The sequence below is a fragment of the Vanellus vanellus genome (genome assembly GCF_965231255.1).
Source record: "Vanellus vanellus genome assembly, chromosome: 1".
Taxonomy (NCBI): domain Eukaryota; kingdom Metazoa; phylum Chordata; class Aves; order Charadriiformes; family Charadriidae; genus Vanellus; species Vanellus vanellus.
Genome location: NC_138905.1, coordinates 25,618,452 through 25,639,654, shown reverse-complemented (window position 1 = coordinate 25,639,654; position 21,203 = coordinate 25,618,452). Strand labels below are relative to the sequence as shown.

General features: G+C 35.9%; 1 protein-coding gene across 6 annotated transcripts in view; it reads right to left on the bottom strand.

The window, feature by feature from the left end:
- The window catches only part of CADPS2 (calcium dependent secretion activator 2), a gene marked incomplete at its 5' end in the record, with an annotated part of 318,699 nt that overhangs the window by 70,940 nt on the left and 226,556 nt on the right, over nucleotides 1-21,203 (bottom strand). For 4 of the 6 annotated variants that reach the window (XM_082495411.1, XM_082495410.1, XM_082495414.1 and 1 more), the window contains 3 exons: nucleotides 9,896-10,019; nucleotides 12,208-12,271; nucleotides 16,525-16,626. In XM_082495411.1, coding sequence (XP_082351537.1) covers nucleotides 9,896-10,019; nucleotides 12,208-12,271; nucleotides 16,525-16,626 — 290 coding nt within the window. Of the gene's footprint in view, nucleotides 1-7,327; nucleotides 7,349-9,895; nucleotides 10,020-12,207; nucleotides 12,272-16,524; nucleotides 16,627-21,203 lie in introns of all 6 variants that reach the window. The other 2 variants (XM_082495412.1, XM_082495415.1) reach the window with 1 other exon arrangement.

The window sequence follows — 21,203 nt, the reverse complement described above, 5'->3', positions numbered from 1 at the left end:
CTGGTTTTCACTGTCCAGTACTTCACCCTTCCTCCTTTTCTTCAAACAAGCATATCCAGATCAAGACGCTCTGGAGAGCCAACCTGTCTGGAGAGGATTAGAAGATCACCCACAAACCAACAGTAGGGATTTTGGAAAAAAAGGCAAGAAGTCGTGTAACACTTGAGAACAGCTGCTCCCTTGGATCATCATTTCCCTCCACAGCCAAGGACTCTCAGAGAGGCCCCACATTCACAGCCGTCGTGGACCTCCAGGTACCTCCTCATCCAGCCAGCTAGATGGAGCTGGAGACTTTTGAGGTGATGTTGCAGCTTAGGGGTTGGTCAAGCTCATTTTATACCAAACTGCAACAGAACATCCAGTCTGCATTTTGATCCTTCATGTCAAGACAATTGGCATTTGTTTTAATTTTCATTGGCACTGTTGCATTGGTTGCTGGCAACACTCAGCTGTTGTGCTACTTAACATTCGTGCTACCAGCATTCAAGGCTGGAGAAAGTGCAAGATGTCTATTAATGGAGGTGTCTGACCACCAGGTGCCAGAATTAGACCTACAGGAGGGCAGATAATGTGATGACTGCTGGCTGTCGAACTGCTTCCGGGATGCACTGCACACACAGCAGTGCATGACCCAAGCAAGTTTTGGAGTTTTTGAAGGAATATTGCCTGTTTGGATATTGTGCAGAGGGACCTAAATCTTATGTACTTCTTTCCAAACTCAGTCGTAGTGCACGGGGCATAAATGAGCTACCCTTTATTCTATACCAGCTCTCTTGCCAAGGAATCTGACCGATTCACTCCAAATTGGAGCCTGGGTGCGAACTCATATTGATGCAGAGGAGATGACAGAGAAGCCCTGCAGTAAAACAGGCCATGATATAATTTGATAATATGGATACATCATCATTTGAATTGTACAAAGCCAACTCCGCTCCAGTATGACCCATTAATTCAGACTTTATGACACGTGAAACCAGCAAGATTGCTTTTAGACTTGTATCAAAAGCAGTACAAACATCAATAAACTGGAGCTAATATATGTTGCTAGACCTGAACTGACTCTCCAGAGTTAATCTGCAACTGGGATAATCCACCCACAGATAATTTAGATTTGACTGTGGTGGATTTTCTTGCAAATTCTCACAGAATTAATTTTGCAAGAAAGAGTAAGGAGTCGACATCTGGGAGGACATTCTATGTTCTTCTGACTAAAAAAAATATAGCCTTATATAAATAATGACATTTAGCTTTAATTATGAAGTTGAAACCAGTTTTTCTGTAATTGCTTTCTAAGAATTCAATAGGATCTTCAATTCTAAGGAAAAAAAAATAATTACAATTATCACCTATGTACAGAGAGATTGTGAGATTTGTAAAAAGTTAGAGTTCACATCTTGTAGTCTATAACCTATCATTTTATAAACTGGGTCACACTACAATGTTTTCAGTTTTTTAAAATTTATCATAGAATGGAATTGCCTTCATGGGACAAGCAAAGATTTATTTTTTTTTCCAAAAAAGGATATATTTTGGCTCATGTGAAGCTGGAAAAAAATGAAACACCACATTTGAAGAGGTAAAAGCAGAATAAAAAAGGCAGAGATGAAAAGAATTCTCAATTTTTATTTACTGATAAATGGCCCTTAATTTGTGATTCTTTGTATTCTGGTTTTGGCAAAACACAGATACAAGCAGTTGGTATTTTCTTCCTTTCCCTCACTTTTAATTTCTCTTGAAAAGGGGAAAGAACTAACGTTCTCAGCACTTTCTGTTCCAGTGGAATAAAATTCCGAGGTAAAAAACACAGCAAACTGAAGAGCTCCGCAAATGAAGGGACCTGAATAACTGACATACTAGACTGAGAGAAAACTGGCACTTGAAAGTGCAGACTTAGTAACAAGTGCTTTTAAAAAATCTAATAATTTTAAGAGTCTAAATTTTAGGGAGTTACTGAAAGATGGCAATAGCAGATGTAATGCTGGCTGTTAAGGAGGAGGGAAAAGTGATGCTGACAATTATTAACTTTCAAGCAAATTTTGAGTAATGACTAATTGAGGACAAAATGAACAGAAAACAGAATAAAATGTAATACAGATTTGCAAAAGTAGGTTGCACTAGACTTGTGTAATAGCTTTTCTTGACAGGATATTTTCTTAGAAAAGAAATTAAGTAGATCTCATCTATTCTGACTTTACTAAAGCATTTGATACTGTGCCTCACGGGAAAACTACCAGTTAAGCTGAAAAAAATGAGGATTAAAAAACAAACTATGTGTTGGATAAAGAAGCTGCCTCAAGAGAAAGGCAATGGGTAGCAATGAGAAAGAGCAAAGAAAGGTTTCTTGAGGAATCCTTGAAGACCCATCTTAGGGCTGAATTTCCTTAATATTTTCACCAATGACTTCAGAATAAACATTAGGAGTGCACTGATGACGATGTTGTAAAACACTGGCAGTAGACAGCAGGGTCAAAATGCAGTAACAAGGATTGAATAATTCCAAAGAATGAGAGAGAGAAACAAAATTTAATACTTTAAGATGGAAGAAAATACATTTTGATACATGAACAGCAATAAACATTTGCTACAAACTGGAAAGTCATCAGCTGGAAACAATCGCAACTCGAAGACTGGGCTGAATTAACTTTTCACAGAGTGGCTGTGTGCTACGAGCATGCTATAGAAATGCAAAGACAAATATTCCTTTAATATATTAGATTAAGCATTTCTGGTATAATAGTACTCCTATTACTGTGTAAGGCATGGGGATGACCACACAGTTCTGGTCACCAATGTTCAAGAAGGAGGAATTCAAAGTTTAATTGAGAAAGGTTCCTAAGATGACACAAATGAAGAACAGGAGGCTGAAACTCTGAGACAAGGTGATGAGAACCTAGGTTGTATAAACCAATTGTCCAAAAATGCAACACAGGGTTAGAAGGAATTGGAGATGATGAAATGCTAATGAAAGAGAGAACTATCCCTCCTTCCTTAGGGATAGAGGACAAGGCTAGCATGCTAAAAACTAGGAACTAATCTGTCTGTAAGGTAATTCCTACACCTATAGAGCAAACAGGACTTCAAATGGCCTTCACATGGGTAAAGCAGGAGGCAGAAAAGGGAAAGAGCAGTAACAAAGCCTCAGCTCAGCTGTTGAGAGAAGATGTGGGTACCTTTATGAAGGAGGTATCAGGACATGGACCTAACAATCCAGGGGTTCTTTTCCAAACCTCTGCTCCAAAATTGAAATCAGGGATATGTGCCCATATCCTCCTCTTTCTGTTTAGCTGCACAACAAACAGAGACCAAGAAGGTGCTATGCCGCTGTGCAACTCACTCTTTTTTGTTTGTTCAGTGAAATGAACATGCATGGAGAGCTTTAATCAAGTCCTCTCCAGGTACAATGACTCTCTCCACTTGCCTTCTCAATTTCAATAATGTTTGTAGTGTTCTTCTTTTTAAGTCAGATAGATCCTTCTGAGCCTTGAGGGCATTTACATACTACCCTTCCTTTAGAAACTTGCATGTAACGAGTATGTTAAAGATCGATGTCCTTTAAAAAACAGCAAACTGTTGAGTTGCTCCCGACCTTCTATTGTATAGTATTAACAGTTATTCAGCCTTTGGCAGTCTGTCTGATAAAAAGAAATATTGGGATGCCTCCTGTGATTTGTCTTTGAGAAATTGCACACTACACAGTAACTGTCTGCTCTGATTTTAATTTAATTTATTCTCATTCCTTTTATTAAAACTGATTGGCAGGAGAAGCCCAGTATATTCAGTTACTTCAGACTTTTAAAAATAATGAGTTAAAGGACAACTACCTAATAATTTGAATCTTTACAATCTGTCTATTGCCTCGGAAAAGAGTATTTACGGACAATGACAGATACTGCCCTGTTCGCTTCACCGCCATTTACCACTTTAATCCTTAACCCAGTCCCTTTATTTCTCCACAGCAAGGTAATTCCGTTGTGCTGAAAAAGTGTAAGTTTCTCCCACTTCTCTTAGGCAATCACAGCAGCACTAGCAGAGTCCATTACTTCTCAGCTATTCAAATTTCCAAGCAATTTAAATGGGGAAAACCATTCATTTCTGAGAAGCAATAAATAAAGTGTTTTATGACTCTCTGTGTTAATGGATGTGTATAAAATAGAAGTAAAAAATATGAATTCTGTATAAGGAAGGCCATCTTCTTTGAAGGACAGAAAACAGGCAAGGGAGGCGTGCAAATTTCTATAAGCTGTTCATTGGAAGCTATACAAAATGCATCTGAAGGATGCTATTTGTCTCCGGCCTCAGCGTCTAGCAGGTTCAGTTATGTTCAACATTATCTATCGGAAGAGTCAACTCAAGTTAAATACTGAATAAGACAAGAAAATATGCCATACACAAAATGATCTAAAAAGTACTTTCAGGTAGCGAAGTCTCAAAGGCAGCATGTGCTGAAATGAAAATGGTTTATACTTAAAAAGAGATTTTCACATATTAATGCTGTGATCATCTCCTTGACAAATTATAAATCCTTGCTGCAAACTACAAGGGCATTACATGAGAGTTCTTAGACATAGTTCAAAATTATAATAGTAGGTTTGCTGCTGTTCTCCTCATAATGCCAATTATACTGACTGAACAGATTAGCTACTCCATAAGAATTTCAGCTGTACATGTCGTAAGGAATGACATGTTGAACCCTGTGTAATTGTCATTGCAAATGTAATTTTTATTGAAAAAAAGCTGTTCTATATTCATAATACTACAACAACATGGGAGTGCTAAATAAAATGTCATCCTGACTGCAAACAAATCCTGTTGATGCAAGTGCTGCTTATACCACTGTGTCTGCCATTAAGAAAGTAACCATCGTCTTCTGGGAAAGCATTCAGAGTCTTGTTCAATTGAGACTGTGAAAATGAGAGCACTTGGGGAATAGACCTGGGAACCTGGCAACCACACTGCTGAAAAAGGATTCTCGCAACAAAAAGAATTTGCATGTTCACCTCTGTATTACCTAACAAGGACACTCCTGCAATTCAAGAATCTCTATACAGTATCTAGTGCACAAGTTAAAGGGTAAATAATAATTATCAAAAAATAGTTTTTCCTTATTTTCCACAACAATGCAATACATGGTATTAGGGCTAAGCATACTGTACATCAACTTCATGATGAAATCTGTTGGAGTCTAGACAATGACATCAAAAGGAGCAGGATTTGGCCCTCTTAGTCAAGCTAAAAAAAAATAATTATTGGGATTTCTTTCAGCTGCTTTGTCTTTTGCATCAGAGAAATGAGTTCAATGGGACACAAAATTCTTGTGGAACAGTCTATTTAATCCTTTCAATAAAAGTAATTTTTCTGATTTATCTGATTAATTTTCAGCTGCATTTTTAGTCAAAAGTGGAATTTAATTAAGCAATTAAATTATAAACACACCTATAAACCTATAGCCTTACCTAACTCACACAGTGAATTTCCATTTACTCACTGTATGTGACAGGCTTTCCTCTCATCCATTCTCTAATACAGTTATTTGCCAGGTCACTTAAGGGACAGCTTTGCTATCCTATCTCAAGAACATGGCAATAGTTTCTTTCAAAGCGTGCATAAACTTAATGTAAAGTATCTGAAATCAGGTACAGTCTTTTTTTTTTTTCCTTTCCTGTGCTTGTAATTGTATCTCATCTGTGCTTAATGGTCTATATTTCTGACATAATAAGCCTGAGGAAAAAATAAGAATAGCAAGCGTTTGTGCCACAATGAAGATTTGTACTTGAGGTGACGCGTGTTATAGAAAAGTGTACAGCTGACATTTTAGAGCGCAAAGGTCAAAGGACATAAACTCTAAAATTAGTTTTCTCATTTCACAAGTTAATTTCAATATTTTTCTAAATTTCAAATTTGAAGAGATATTTTCTTCAATACCTACAGGTGTAAAAATACTAAATTGAATATTTGTGCTATCTAGCTTTAAGTATCTTACCTAGGAGGGTAAGGGTAAGCAGGGTAAGCTGTCTTAGGGTGCATTTGTATTTGAAGGCATGAGATAGGTCCCTTCACAAAGAAATTGCTGAAGGAGCCTCGAGCGCTCTGAATCACCTGCTTAATGAACATCTCCCAGTTGATCAGAGATTACCTGATCAACACGATCTCATATCAACTCAGTCTAACTGTCTGTGGCATGAATGCCCACATCACCACTGTATCACCTGCTCTCTTCTTTAACAATTCCAAACAGAACTCTTCTATTTCAAAAGCATTTAAAGCTTTCAAATGAAAACCAGTGGAAGTTTTGGGAACCAATGGAATTTTTTGAATCTTTGGTTATGAACACCAAATTAAAAAAAAAAAAAAGTAGTTTTTATAATTTGCTTGTATTTTTTTTCTTATTTACTGGCTAAAGAAGCTGTTCCTTCAAAAAGGAATCATCTTTCTCCCTTCAAGCCGCTCATTGTCAAGGAGCTCCATTTTGAACTACTAAATGCAACCTTTAAGGTCATCACCCCACCTGGAAAATTATTTCGTCCTGAGGAAGCTACCAAGTCAGTGCCCCTCCCCATGTCATTGATATCTGTGGAAACCCCACATAGGATCATGATCAGACTTCCATTGGGTCTATGTATACATCTTTAAAAAAGGTACGACAAAGTAGCGCGTGCATCTATTTCAAAGCATATATATGCACAACCATTCATACTTCTATGCAGCCAACACTACACAGCGACAAATACTAATTCAGCTATGCTCTTTCTATGATCACTCTGTTAAATATTTGGATATAAGCACTCAAAAAAACTCTTTGCACTATTGGAAAATATACAACGTATGAGCTTCATGAGATTAGGAGCACAAAGAACTAGCATCCTCTCAACCTTCAGAAAAATAATCACATTACTAAACAAAGTCATATCAGAGAAATGTAAAACCAGGTTCAAAATTGGTTGTCCTATCAAGATCTTCATCAATAAATTCAGCAGTCCCATTAAAAAATGGAAAACATTTTTGCTGATGACGTTTCTCTAAATACACAAACTGATTTTGAATTTAAGAGCCAAACTTTTCTGCATCACTTAGTTACACTTTTTTTCACAGAAACAACAATTGGATCATATACCAAAATATAACATTATCTAAATTGCTAATAAATATGCACATCATAGTTAAGTATAATGAAGAATGCATGGACTATACTACCTCAAAATTAATTTCTATGTTCTCACATGTTTTGGTCAATATCTTGATAGTGTTGAAATCAACAAAAATAATAAAACAACAGACACAACACACCAAATCTGTAGTACATGCAGACATGCACACAAATAGTAATCACCTGAGTCCTTTTCTGCTGTTGCTAAATATAAAACAAAAAAAAAGAGAGAAGAAAAACATCATTACAGAAATATAACTATTTTAGCTTCACTAGAGTAGAATAAAGACCAAATAAGGAGGTAAATCTTAAAATCTTGAGTGTAGCAGAGAGGGTCCTGACAATCAGCTCACCCACGTGATGGGTTTTGTCAGCTGAGGAAGAAATGGTGTATGTGATTAGACAGTATATTTTTATTTATTAGTTCTGTATAGTCTCTATTTCAGGCTCACTGTCTGAGTTTGCATCCATATTGTGCCTTGGAATTTTAGAAACATAAATAATAGTGTAAGAATATAGGAATATTATTTTTGTTAGAGCCCTCTTTGCATCTCTGCTTTTTAGGTAGTTACTACTGGTTTATTATCATGCAAAAGTTGCATTTTGACGGACTGATATGATGTTGTTCACTGAAGAAATATTTAAAGAATAGGAAAAAAAATCCCAACAATGTATGACAGCTACATTTGATAAGTAATATAAGTAATGTTACAAAGATAGTGACTATATGCTTTCTGTATGGAATTTGAGTAATAAGCAATTAATGTAAACACTAACATGCATTACTTTCAAGAGAAGAAGGTAATTTCGGTGCACAGATACAATAATGCTGCCATAAACCTAAAGAAGAAGAGTGGAACCTATTGCTGAAAACTATTACATTTATATTGGTGAAAATGTAGGCTATTTGTAATGGCCTAAACAGAGAAAGAGACAAATACAGGTCTCATTGCTACTGAAAACCAATGTGTTTAATTTTCTGATGTTATGATGCTGGAGCCCTTCGCTTCTACTTTTTTCTCAGAAAAGTACTCAACCTATTTCTTGTTGAGGTACTAGACATATATGCAATTATCTATTGTGCTTTGGGTTTACAATTACGTGAGCGTAAAACTACCTACAGAAATCTAGTTGGTTTCAACCAAAAGACAATAAATCCAAAAAGAAATCTGCAAGTCAAAATATGCCATGGGATGGACGGCTTTATGTCCTGTTCCAGCTTACTGCAGTGTTAACAGAGTGCATATTTTAAAGTCCGAATTTGATACTCACAGTGGAACTGCCACAGTTGTCTACGATATAGTTTAAAATCCCGGGAAAAGATGTATTTACTTCACTGTAAAAAACTTTTCCAATCCAATGTAGTATCAGTGAGTTTAATTATCTTTTGCATGCTTTTGTCATCTTTTAAAAATTATTCTATTTTTACACACATTATTTCAACAGGTTTGCTAAAAACCTGAAATACTGAACGTTAAAAAAAGCCCTTTTATGAAAACAAATAGATAAAAACTAACTAAAATAGTATTTTTGCTTTGTCATTTTCTAGAATAGATTTAATATTCATCCTTCTTTCTTTAACACAACATGATATCATAATTAATTATGATAAACTGGTTACTAAGATGGTTTCATGTTGTTACTCCCATGATATAATACTGGTTGCTATAGTGATGAGATGGGCTTTTTGTTAATCACTTGTGAGATTGGATAACTCATGTTTTTCAGAGAATTTTAACAGAAATGAAAAAAGGAAAAAAGTTGGCTTTATGATATTGCTAAATATATAAGGCTTCTTCATTTTGCAGCTATGATAACTATTTTTTCTAGATCTTTGCTAGAAATACATGCTATGAAAAACATATTATACATAAAAATGGAATTTTTTAGAGCAGAATTCATCCTTCATGTATTTTCCTGCTAATTGACTCTACTTCCAGAAAAACTGTTCTATAGATGCGCACACACTTTTTTCTACTCCTGAATATATCTACAGGTATATCTCAAGCTTTCTGCACTTTATGTAGAATAACAGAAGTGTCTTGACAAGGCAATTGACTATTATGACTTCCTTTTTGTTTTACCTACGGTTTACAAATATTAAAATGACATTGTGTATGCTAGTCTTTTTTTTGAGCAAAATCTTCATTAATTTCATGATACACATTCTAGAACATAAGTAAATTCCAGAAAAACTCCTGATTAGCATTAGATCTAGTATTTCGTTCCATTAGTTCATTCAGGAAATCAGGATGTAATTAAGGTTTTAATGATCAGATTATTATTATACGTCTGACAACACAACAGCAAAAATAAATAAGATTTATTCATCTCTCTGTCTTATAAGTACATCAGAAAAGCATCTATACCCAGAGTTTTCAAGTTTCAAGGTACTGTTATTGCTGATAAGGAAAGAATTTTCTGTCAGTAGTTTAATTACTAGAAATAGCTAGAGAAATAAAAAATAGCCCATAAACAACCTTTCAGATTTAGGGAGAACTCAAAAGTAAGAACAAAGGGCAACTTAAATTACGAAGTCCTAGTCTTCCATTCAAACAGGGTCCCAGGAGGCATATTAAAGCAATGAATAGGAAAAAGCTCCATAGTTCACCAGCTGAGATTTTAATGAGACATTTCCCCTTGCTGTGGAAGGGGTTTGTTCAGGAAAGGGAAAAGGCTGCTCACAGAATATTCAGTTAAAAGGCATTGTTGGCTTTTACAGCCACTTTGGCAGTTGATTGCTGTACTAACCTTCTATTTTGGCATATTCTGTAAGTCGAGTGTAATTGATCAAGGCAGCCTTCTCCAGACATTTTCTAACCACTTTCTTCACCTCTTCTGCTGGTATGGGAGTGGCAATATCTTTCATTAAAACCTGTGCCAGAGACAATTACACTGCTTGGTTACACTCATTACACCAAACCCAAGGGAAAAGGATAAAAGTATCCTAAAGTTACCACAGATCTGATAATGACTGAAGGCAGAAACCAAAAAGGAACTATTTCAGCTGGAACTAGACATTTGTCTTTGAAGGTTTCTGTTCAACCCTGATTTGACTGCCTACGTGGTATTTATATACAATACCCCTACTGTTTGGTATCTGGCAGCATGCCAGTCAGTCTTCGTTTGGGTGACGCCAAGACCAGTATAACAAGAGCATTCCATGGACGGGCTGGATCATGGTGCTCACTAAAGATGTGGATGTGGAAATTTGCTTGGTTCTCACCTGTGGAAAAGCTTCCACCATTGCATAACCTTTGACTCTTCAACAGTGTAAAGGAGAAACTGTGAACACCATCATCAAAGCTAGCTAATACCGACTTGCTTTTCTTCCGTCATAAAGTTATTCAAATTCAGCATGTCCTTGCTGTGAAATACAGTCATCTACAGTAGGCACGGGAAATATTGACCTTCTGGTGGAATACTTTATTATGGACAAGTAGAAAAACAGATGATATAAAGCTTTCCTAAAACCTGCCAGTTTTTAAAGCCTATTGTTTTTTAAAATACAGGACTTCGATAAAACGGATCACCTATTGCAAGAGAGGTAAACAGAATACATACCTCCTCATATGAATGCAACATTATATACTCAGGGTTACTAATATTGATATTGGTCATCCAAAAAAATGGAATAAACATTGTTAACAACGCACTTGCATTTTTACTTTATTTCTATGCTCTGTTAACTTTCAACAGATAGATGCAAGCAAAACTCAATATGTTTTTAGCACTTTTTAACGTAAATAATGACATTTCAGATAACTCACAACTGCTTCTCCAATGTATCCCCAGACAAGCTACACCTTTATACAACATACTTAAAAATTACTGTTAAAGGGAGGGAAAGAGGCATGGTCTGGAGAAGGATAGAGTAAGAAAAGAAACAGGTTCAGCAGCAGAGAAGATATTAGGAAGACGTTGCAAAGGAGACTTCTTCTATTACTTACACACAAACCAACAATTACCAGATTTAAATTAACACCAGTTACCAACAAATGAAAATACAATATTCAAAAACTTTTATTCTGGATCTGGTTTGTTTTTTTTTTTTTTTTTTTTTTTTCAAATTTTCAAAGACAGGTGAAATAAAATGTTTGTAACCCATTGTGCATTCACAGGTATAGGGATGTACATTTATTCCCAACCAAGACCTACAACGGTGTTGCTTGAGCACCAGACAGAGTACCACTGCCATTTGTAACAGCAGGAACAGTGAGAGGAAATGGCTCCTTCATATAACACAAAGGAATCTACACAGTGCTATAATCACTGAGATTGTAAATGAAAGAAAACATACATACCCAGACACTCTACATGTTTTTGAACATGGCAGAATGTTTCTAAGACAGAATATGGAGTGTTCTGCAGTGCAGAACAACTGACACTCCCCAGGAACAAACCTCTCAGACACTGGCAGAACTACACAGACTGGGATCTAAGCTTTTTTTGAATTCATACCTTCATTAGGCTCCTGCTGATACAATTACTCTGGAATGATTGCTGGAATTTAAAGTTCCCTTTCCTCAGAGAAGTCAGAGATGCTTTTGCCATTATGAGGTCTTCTCCCTTCCAGTCATACAAGAGGATTTGCTGGGCAGGAGTTTATATTTATAGCTGTTTATGACAGTTTTGCTGCATATAGCTTTTTCTTCTTAAATTGACTAGGTTATGCATTTATGGAAGATTATTTGGATTATATAGAAGCTTTTTAATGTTACATATCAGTATAGACAACATCAGCAGCACAGAAGCCATAGAAAGCAGGAAGGGGGGGCTGTAGAGTAGACTTGTACTGCTTGAGAGGTAATGTTGGGTAATCATTAAATTATAAAGAAACGGAGAGTCACTACAGTGGCTTGAAGTGAAAGTCCAATAAATAAGTCCTACAGAAAACAGCTGTTTGCCTCTGTGGAAAACATTGTAAAAAACCTCCCAGTGTTAAATTAAAATGAGCAGTAAAATACCCGAGAAGACATGAGCCTGCTTTTAGCAGCCAGAAGGCAAAAGAAAAATGCAGGCTCAGTACTCAAGCAGAATTTAAAATATGTTTTTAAACTTACCCTTTCAAGTAATGAAAGTGTGGCTTTTAAAGCTCCTTCAGGACGTCCAAAAGGGAAACAATATCTTAAAAAGTTAAACAAAAAAGGAAAAAAGAAAAAAGAGTAAGAGAAAATGATCAGAATTATTATACCTATGTTAAGAACTTACTTTGAGACATAAGTGTACACAACCGGCATTAAATTATGTTAGCAGGAGACTCCCATATGCAAGAGGTCCTCTTCAGTAGTCTACCATGGAGCGTACACATAGTACAGGAGCACCAGCCCACCAGCAGCTAAATACAGGAAAAAATACAAAAGGCAAAAAGCAACACTTCTACTTTCTCAACGATGAAGGATATTTAATGGTCTCTGATGAGCCTAATTGTCATTTCCTGGAAAGAGGTACTATTTGTCATGTAGCCATGACAGCTGGAGCTGTGAAGAAGCAGTTTGTATATTATATCCTGTTTTAATATTGGATGAAGATAAGAATAAAATGTCAGATATTTAAGTTTCTAGAGACATACGGGAATAAAAATGCCTGCAAATATTCTACTTTTTTTCCTATTATATTATAAAAAGCCCAGAAAAGCATTTTATGTTATCTTAATTTTATCAGCTACAACTGAAACCTTGCCCACTTCTGTCTCTATACTTCTAAAATTATGTAAATTATAAAGCGATTCCCATTCATAGCTTTGTTTTTCATTTTCATCTCCCAAATGATCCAGTATAACAGCTCCATGAGACTACAATGCTCAGGCAACTGTAACCTCTCTTAATCCTGTCTATAAAATCTTTCTGGGATATCCCCAATTGGAAAAAGGATTTTTTACTTTGCTGAGATTATTTTTTTCTTATTATTACTCACTGAGTATGGCAGCCTCATATTCTAATGTTTTCCAATAGTAAAATCTTTTCTAATGACAAAAGGATTCAGACCAGTGAATTTTAGATATACTTTTGGTCAGCCCTGCAAATGAGGTCAAAAAAAGGATTTCCTGCAGTAAGAATTCCAGTATTTGCTTTGCCTCATTCTGTTTCTTTCTCACTATAGTGCTAACAATTTTTGGGGACAGGTTAACAAATTAGCAAAGCAGATTTGATGACCCTTAGGCATTAAGTCATTTTAAAACAGAACACATCTTTAGGTGTTTCGTCTCCTCCTCCCTTTGCAGTATATTTCCACAATCCTTGACTTGTCTTTCCCACTGTTTATTCTTATCAACTTCTAATGGTATTTTTTGAATAAATGTCACTCTTTTTTTTTTTAATTCTACTTAATATTTCAAATAAAAGACTTCCTTCTACATACCAGACCTCATTCTACATACCTTCAGGTATGTTCTGCAATGTAAATAACATAACAAGCTTCTAAAACCCAACCCCAGTTTTAGGTTCACGATGGAGACAGAAGTCCTACAGTAGAACAGGGGTTACTGTCTATTTCAGAGACAATAGGTATGAGTACAACATGGGCAGCAAACTTATGTGTGCAATTGGTGCAAGGAGCTTCTGACAGAGAAGAGTAGACTTCTTGAGATAAGCAATTAAAGAAAAGGAAATGTTCACACTAGAGGTCTAAAGGGACACTCAATAGTCCTGCCTCTGTGCTGCTGAGGAGGCAGGGAAACAGTATCTTGCTGGCAAAGAGAAATTCAATCATCTCTTGGATAAAACGCCCATGGCAGCCGATTTCACATTGTTCAGCTGTGCCAAGGATGCTCCCGCATTTGATGGGATCTTTAAGAATATGGAGACATACATGGTGACAGTGGTCAATTCAATTATTACACATATGGACAATTGGGTCTGTGACATCCAAGAGGACCAAGCACTAAGTTGCTTGCTGGGTACAAAAGTAGTGGACCTGAAGAGATGTTTATATAAGTTATCCAACGGAGAACAGGGAAGGAGCAGCACTCATGGTCTACATTAGTATCAGCGCCATACAGAAGTATAGGAAGAACACTAAAGAGCTTAAATTCACACAACCAGGTAAGAGGTTAAGTCCAAGACCCTCATGTCAGCTTTCTCTGAAATATTGGCTCTTCAAGATTTTATGGCAGGCAGGCATCTACAGTCTCAGTGGGTAGATAAGATGACAGAGAGGAAAAGTTTAAGTACCTTAAGAACTGAGAAATATTTTAGATGAGAGCCACCAGCATGGGATGAGCAGACTGTATCTCAGTCACAATGGATCCAGGCTGATAGTAATGAAAATTAAAACTAAAAAGGCTGTAGGGGAGTATTAAAACTGGGAACTGTGGGTTAGCTGACAGGCATGGGAGAGAGCATCTTTTTCAGATGGATGTGACCCAGTGACCTAGGTGGACACAGCAAACGTTGAGTGCATCTCTGAAAAGGCAGGAAGAGAAATGCACTCTTCAGTTAAACTGTCCACAATGACAGCTGACCAGGGCATGCAATGCTAAGCAATGGAACAAGAGCAAAGCTTAGAAATCCCAATATATTAAAAAAATAAAAAGAATAAAAAGTGCTGATGATCCTTGAAAGTCTGTACCACTGACCCCCTAATTAGGAAGATGACAGTGATCAGGAAATGTTAAGTGAGATTAGAGGAGCTGAAAAATGATGACAAGTAGTAACAGTAAGAGATTTCAACTACACACATATATACTTGATCAATGTCTCATTAGGATGAGATACAATGAAAATATTTTGGGACACAGTTTTGAATTGCTTCCGTGGACAGTTAACTTAGGACCCACATGAAAAGATGCTATTCTGGATTTGGTCTCAAATGCAAGGAGGGCATGGTTGGAGAGGTGCAGAGCAGGAAAGATGCTCTGTAGTAGTGATCATAAAACAATAAAATTTAATAATGTAGCAAAAGAGAACAGGCCAAAAAAATTCAGTACATGTACATTCAGTACATGTGTATTCAATTTCAAGAATGGGAAGTATGAAAAAAAGGGGAACTTGAAAACAAAAGCCAAAACCTTAAAGGAGCAATCAAAACAGCAAGAAACCTAGAAGCAGCCTGAGGGAAAACCAAAAAAGTATGAGCCCAAGTCAAATGCATGCCACAATTAAAAAAAAAAAAAGGAGGGTCAAAAACCCAAACAAAAAAAAACCCTCTATGGGACTCCATGAGAAAGATAAAGAGGTTATTGTAAAGAATCTGGCATTTAAAAACTGGAAAACATATCTGAACAAGGAGAACATGAAAGTCTCTAAAATATTCTAGGGTATATGTAAATGGTACGGATGCTCAAACTGACAGTAGAAAGAACAGTGGAAGCAGGAAGCTAGCTTGGGAGATGGTGGGACTGCCTGGTGACAAGGAACAAAGGGTAGGGAGGGAGCATCATTGTTTTCCCCAAAGGAATACCCTCCAAGGAGAATCCTAGCTCTCTTTAGTTTAATACAGAGATGAAATCCCAAGTATAGACTGCTATGTCCTCTACGCTCAAAAAATCCCCAACAACCTAGTTATCAACATGACACATACCAGGGAATACTAGACACCTCATCAAACCAGAGGGGCATCCAACAAACTTATAGCCAACCTTGCCAAAGAGAAGAAAGCTGTTTCACACAGCATTATTTAAACTGTGGAACTGGTTGTCATAAGGTGATACAGAGATAAAAAATTTCCATAAATGCATTCTAAAAAAGGATTAGATTGATAGAATAATGGCAGATAGGTTGTCTTAGTGTGATAAACTAACAGATTTGGTGGTCTACACGCCATTTTTATGATAAGCTTCATAAACCATCAGTTGCTAGAAAATAGAAGGAAGTATCACCCCAAGTTTGCTCCATTTCTTGTACTCCTTCCCTAAACATCTTCTACAGCTATTGACAGTCCTTACACGTGAAAAACTCTTTATTGAGGATGATGGACCTTAGCTGAATTAGGAAAGGTAAGTATACCATGAAACCAAGAAAATGACATTAGATATCTAGAAAAGTTTCAGCTGCCATCTATTAAAGGTTTTCTCTGATCACATGGTTTTTCTGATTGGTACTATTCCAGAAATTGTTATGGCTCAGTCATTTTCATTCAGACAATTTTCTTAGTTGGAGCTATAGAAAGCTTTAAGTTTAAATGCATCAACAAAGATCAGGCCTGTATTCTTGCACAATCTTTTCTACCATAGAAAAATTCAACACATACGACACACAAAAAAAAATTTTAAGCACAATCACTTATGTGGATAAATTATTCCCTATTTAATATATTCAAAAATTCTTTGCAGGTAGACTATTTTATTTTCTGTCATCCACTTGTTCAAGACCAAAATTGAACACTATGAGAAAATTCTTCCAGAAAAAACTTAATATTCATTGAATAAATTATACACTCACCTGAAATGGCTTATTTGGTTTTCTAAAAGAGAGGAAAGTCTGTCCTTAATCTCCTCAAACCTTTCTTTCTCTTCAACAGATACTGTTCCAATTCCATCCGGCCTGTAATATTAAATATTTTTAATTGTTGATATATCTTCACGCTGATTCCTTTTTGAACAGTGATCTTTAACATGCGTGCTAACTCTCCTTTCCCATTGGCTTGAAGGATAAACAGTAACTTGTGAATATAATTAAAGAACAGGCTGCAACTAGACAAACAATTTAACTTTTGAGTTGAATTTTAAATCCAAGGCCTAAGTTCTACCTGATCCCAATATGAACACAAGGTAGCATGTATTTCTCCCAAATCATTCCCAAAGATACAAAGAAAATTAGTACTATTGGCACAATAGATTCAACTCCTTGAATCTTCCAGATATTTTGCCAGAGGCACAATATGGCTGAAGTCAATTTTAAAATAAAGGTGGGAGGCAAACTACAGTGAGAAAAGCCACAGCAGACAACACCTGGGAATCCCCCTGCTTAACGTGACCATAGATTTTTGATCCCCCATCCCATATTGTCTAATAGCAGCATGTAAACAAGACTTCCATATAAATATAGCCTAAACGATGCAACAAAAAAATAGTCTTTAAAAACCAAAAAGCACTGGCATTTTTTTAAACATCATATTTAAGTCCCAGTAATTAATAATAAGCCTTGTATTATGTTAAGCATGTACTCAGTCTAAATTCTTAGCCTAAAGTTGTTATTAATGTGTTTATATTAAAATAATAACGAAATTAAAGAAATTTAAATACACATTTCCAAAATGGTATTTTTGCCATGTAGTTGCAACTTCCCCACATGCAGCATACTTTAAAAAGAAGTATCTGAAAACTTCCAGCTCCGAGGTAACAAAACAGCTACTGCTTCCCACCTGAGTTTATGACCCTGACGCTAAGTGCTGATCTGTACCTTCTCCAGAGCCTCCTGTATCTCTATATATCTCAATGTTTCTAGAACTGAGAAAATTGTAGTAAAATGATGAAGAAAGATAACATACTATGAATATTCTAAGAATCATTCTAGGATTCTATGAACATCTTTTTGCTAAATTTTTACTTTAACTTTCTGCACTATACTTAAATTCAGAAAGGATAAGTTGCTACCTGGTCATGACATAAACAATTCTCTCACCCTTTAAATCACTTATATTTGTGATCTGTCAAATCAAGGTGGAAAGAATGCCTGAACTCCTTAAATTATTGTGAAGACAACAATAAAAATCAGATATGGTGGAGATATGAGTAACCAGGCACATCAATATACTATTGTATAAATTTGATGTGAAAGAGCAAATAACTTATCTTCTCTCTTTTGATGGATGCCAGGATACTTTACCTCAGCCTTCTGACAGATGGAACGGGTTCAAATTTAAGTAAATTGCACTGTCTGATTTCATTGTCAGGAGAGATCGTGCTCTGGAGTGATAAAGTAAATAGTTCTGTCATATTAAACCTCGCTGAGGCATGTCATATATATGACAGAAAAGACCTAGGGGTCCAGACAACAATAAGTGAAAAAGGTGAGCCAGTAGGATGTTACATCTGTCAACCTGCACTAAGGTTAGGATCACTACGTATCAGGGACCTGTCACTTCATTGAGTTTGTTGCTGACAACACCTAAAATTTTCAGAACTGTTAAATATATTTGCAGTGGATGTTTGCATAGAAGCAAATGTCCCAGAAGAAAAAGAAAGAACACACAAAAAGGGTTTAGAAAAATGTACAACCTATAGCAATGAAAAACTTGTCTCTTGAAAACATGCTTTTTGAAAACAGCACAAACTCTGAGTTACTATTTTGTTTCTTCCTGTTAGCCTTATTGCGACAAGCAGAATATAAAAGTTCATTTTTGTAACACACATTGTGCTGGTGATAATTTTTTGTTACTCTTCAGAATGTCTATCTACTATTGAGGAAAAAGAATCCACAGAAAAAAGCATCTGACTCTGAGATGAGCTGAGATAAAAAAAATAGATAAATAGTTTCAAAATTCCCACACATTTTGTCTTCTAGATCTTTTTCTTTAATTCCTTCAAAGACAGAATAAAACAAAATAGCCCTGTTTTGATCTGGTTATTTTTATTTAAAAATTGTTTTGCCTGCCAAGAAAATCAGACTCAAGCAGTCATTTGGTTTTCAAAGGTTTAGGTCATCCATAAACTATGCAAGAACTATCTTACAACTAACACGACAACAAATGCACCTTTCCTACTATCCCAAATGTCATGGATAGTGGTTTGGCCTTGACTTTTTGACTTTTTCAATCCAAACCCAGTATTCAACATTGGTACTGCAGCCTGGGACCTTGCTTTCAAGAACTCAGCCAAGAAAAATGATGGGCTCTCTTAGGAAGAGTTTTTCATTTTAACATTATCTTCTCAAGAAGGTAAAGGGAGAGTGATTTTTACTGTCCTCCACGTTCTTTTCCTCCTTATTCTTCACAACTGCTTTTGGGATTAGAAACCTAGGTGAAACAGTGAACACTCAAAACCTGAGCAGCCTTCTCTCTCTCACTTATATTAGTTTTTCATTTTTTGAGAACTCTGTCAATTGAATTTAGATTGGCCTGTCTTGTCTGCTTAGATCACAGTCTAACTGGCACAGATGTAATATTGTCTCTGGTCACATCTCAAATTGTTTAATTCACTCAGACTTATATATCAAAAGAGATTTGAAATAAATACCTCACGAACTAGAGCTAGTAACTTCAAGTGGGAAGTAGCTGTTTGACCATAAGACACTTAAATAATGACACAAAAACCAGAGGCTGACCAGAATTTTTAAAGAAACTTTTACTGTGACAATCTTGCAGGATTGTTGTCCTGATGGCAGTTACTCTAGGGAAGCTAATTGATTAGGTGGTGGATTTAGGTTTTCCTCTGGGAATGGTTTTCCTCACTTGCTATAATCCTTTAAGGCTTGGAGTACCCTCTAGAAATATTTTGATGTCTAGAGGTCTTAAAACCTGTAATAATTTGCAGAGGTCACTTGAAGTGCTGTAGGATTAAGATTCTTGTGAATAGCTATGGCACGTGAGATAAAAATGGTATTCCAGTTCCAATGGGAATTAGATATGATGGATACTGGATTGACCATAGATTGTTTCCAGCCCTCAACTTTGGAAACAGCTTCTCCTAGTGGTCTCTCAGAGAACGAATTGTTACTTTAAGCAAGACTTCTTTGTTGACACAGCCCTGTGAAATAATAACGGAACATGACTGGCTTTTCTTTTTTCCTCTGGAACATCACTATACTAGTGTTTTTTGCATATTTGCATATTTTATAAATGTTTATAGTCTTTTCAATAAGCCTTCCTCATTAAAAACACAGACCATCACTTTGGCCTGTCATGAAAAAAAAGAGCATGAGGAGAGGAATTCACAGACTGATATTCTAACACGTACGCACACATACACATAGATGAGAATAGTAAGGCTGACCAAAAGAATCTGCCAGATAAAGATGAGTAATTGTGATGAAAAACAAAATACAAGAAAAATACTTCAGCTAAGGTCTTACTTCAAGACATTGATATAATAAACTACATTTCAAGGGTGTAGGAAAAACAAAAATGTCATCTTGGCTCCTAGAAACAAATTGTTTTAGAAGACTTCAGTGCTTTCTAAGAGCACTTGTTTTTAAATTTATAAGGATCCACAATAAAATGAAAGAACAGTGACAATTTTCAAATTAGCAAGATAAAAGTTTGACTTCTTGTTTCTTAGTAAATCAAAGATTAAATTGTTCAGAATTTTGATGTAGGGATTTTATTATCTACTTATAGGACTTTAATACCCAAATTTTCCTTTAAAACACAATTGTATTAAGGCTTTGGCAGAGCCCACGGTTTATGTTAGATAAGTCTAAGAAAAACAATTATTTACATTATCAGCTTAGAAGCAGGCAGAGCAGACGCCTTTTTATTAACAGAAAACGAAGAGAGCAAATTATCACGTGGCATTTAAGCATAGCTTTAACCAGCAGGCACTTGAAGACCGAGCATTTTGTCGTTTATATTAACTATTCTTCAAACATTCTGACAAAAGAAATGGCACAATAGAGCCTTCTGCTGTATGCATTTCTCAGGCTGATCCTACATCTGCTTGCAGGTCATACCCTCTTTTTCACAAGTGAACGAAAAAGACCAATTCTGGGCCACTAAAACAGATTAAGATGATAAATCAGGTTAATTTTAATGATCTTTTATGCAGTTATATTTTAGGTAGGATCCATTAATGCCCTTCTACTGAAAAGCTAAGCGTGTACTAATATATTATTTTATCCAAAGTATAAGGGTATGTATAGGCATTAATCAGTTCAAATTAATGACAAAACAATGTATAATGTTTAGGGATGGTGAGAGTATGTAATAGCATTAGCTGTTCCTTTATTGCCTAGGATGGAAAATATCACCTTAAATATGCAGAACTCTTCTAATATTTCTTAGTAATGTGTGAACTGTGATTTATTTTCTATTGACAATTACTCTGAGGCTTTTCAGAAGCAGATTTGTTTTGATATGTTGAAAAATATGACTCAATATTGTAGTGAGGACATGTTTTATTATAACATTATTATAGTTATTAGCACTTGCCAACACAGGACAGTATCCTTCCTTAAACCAAAGG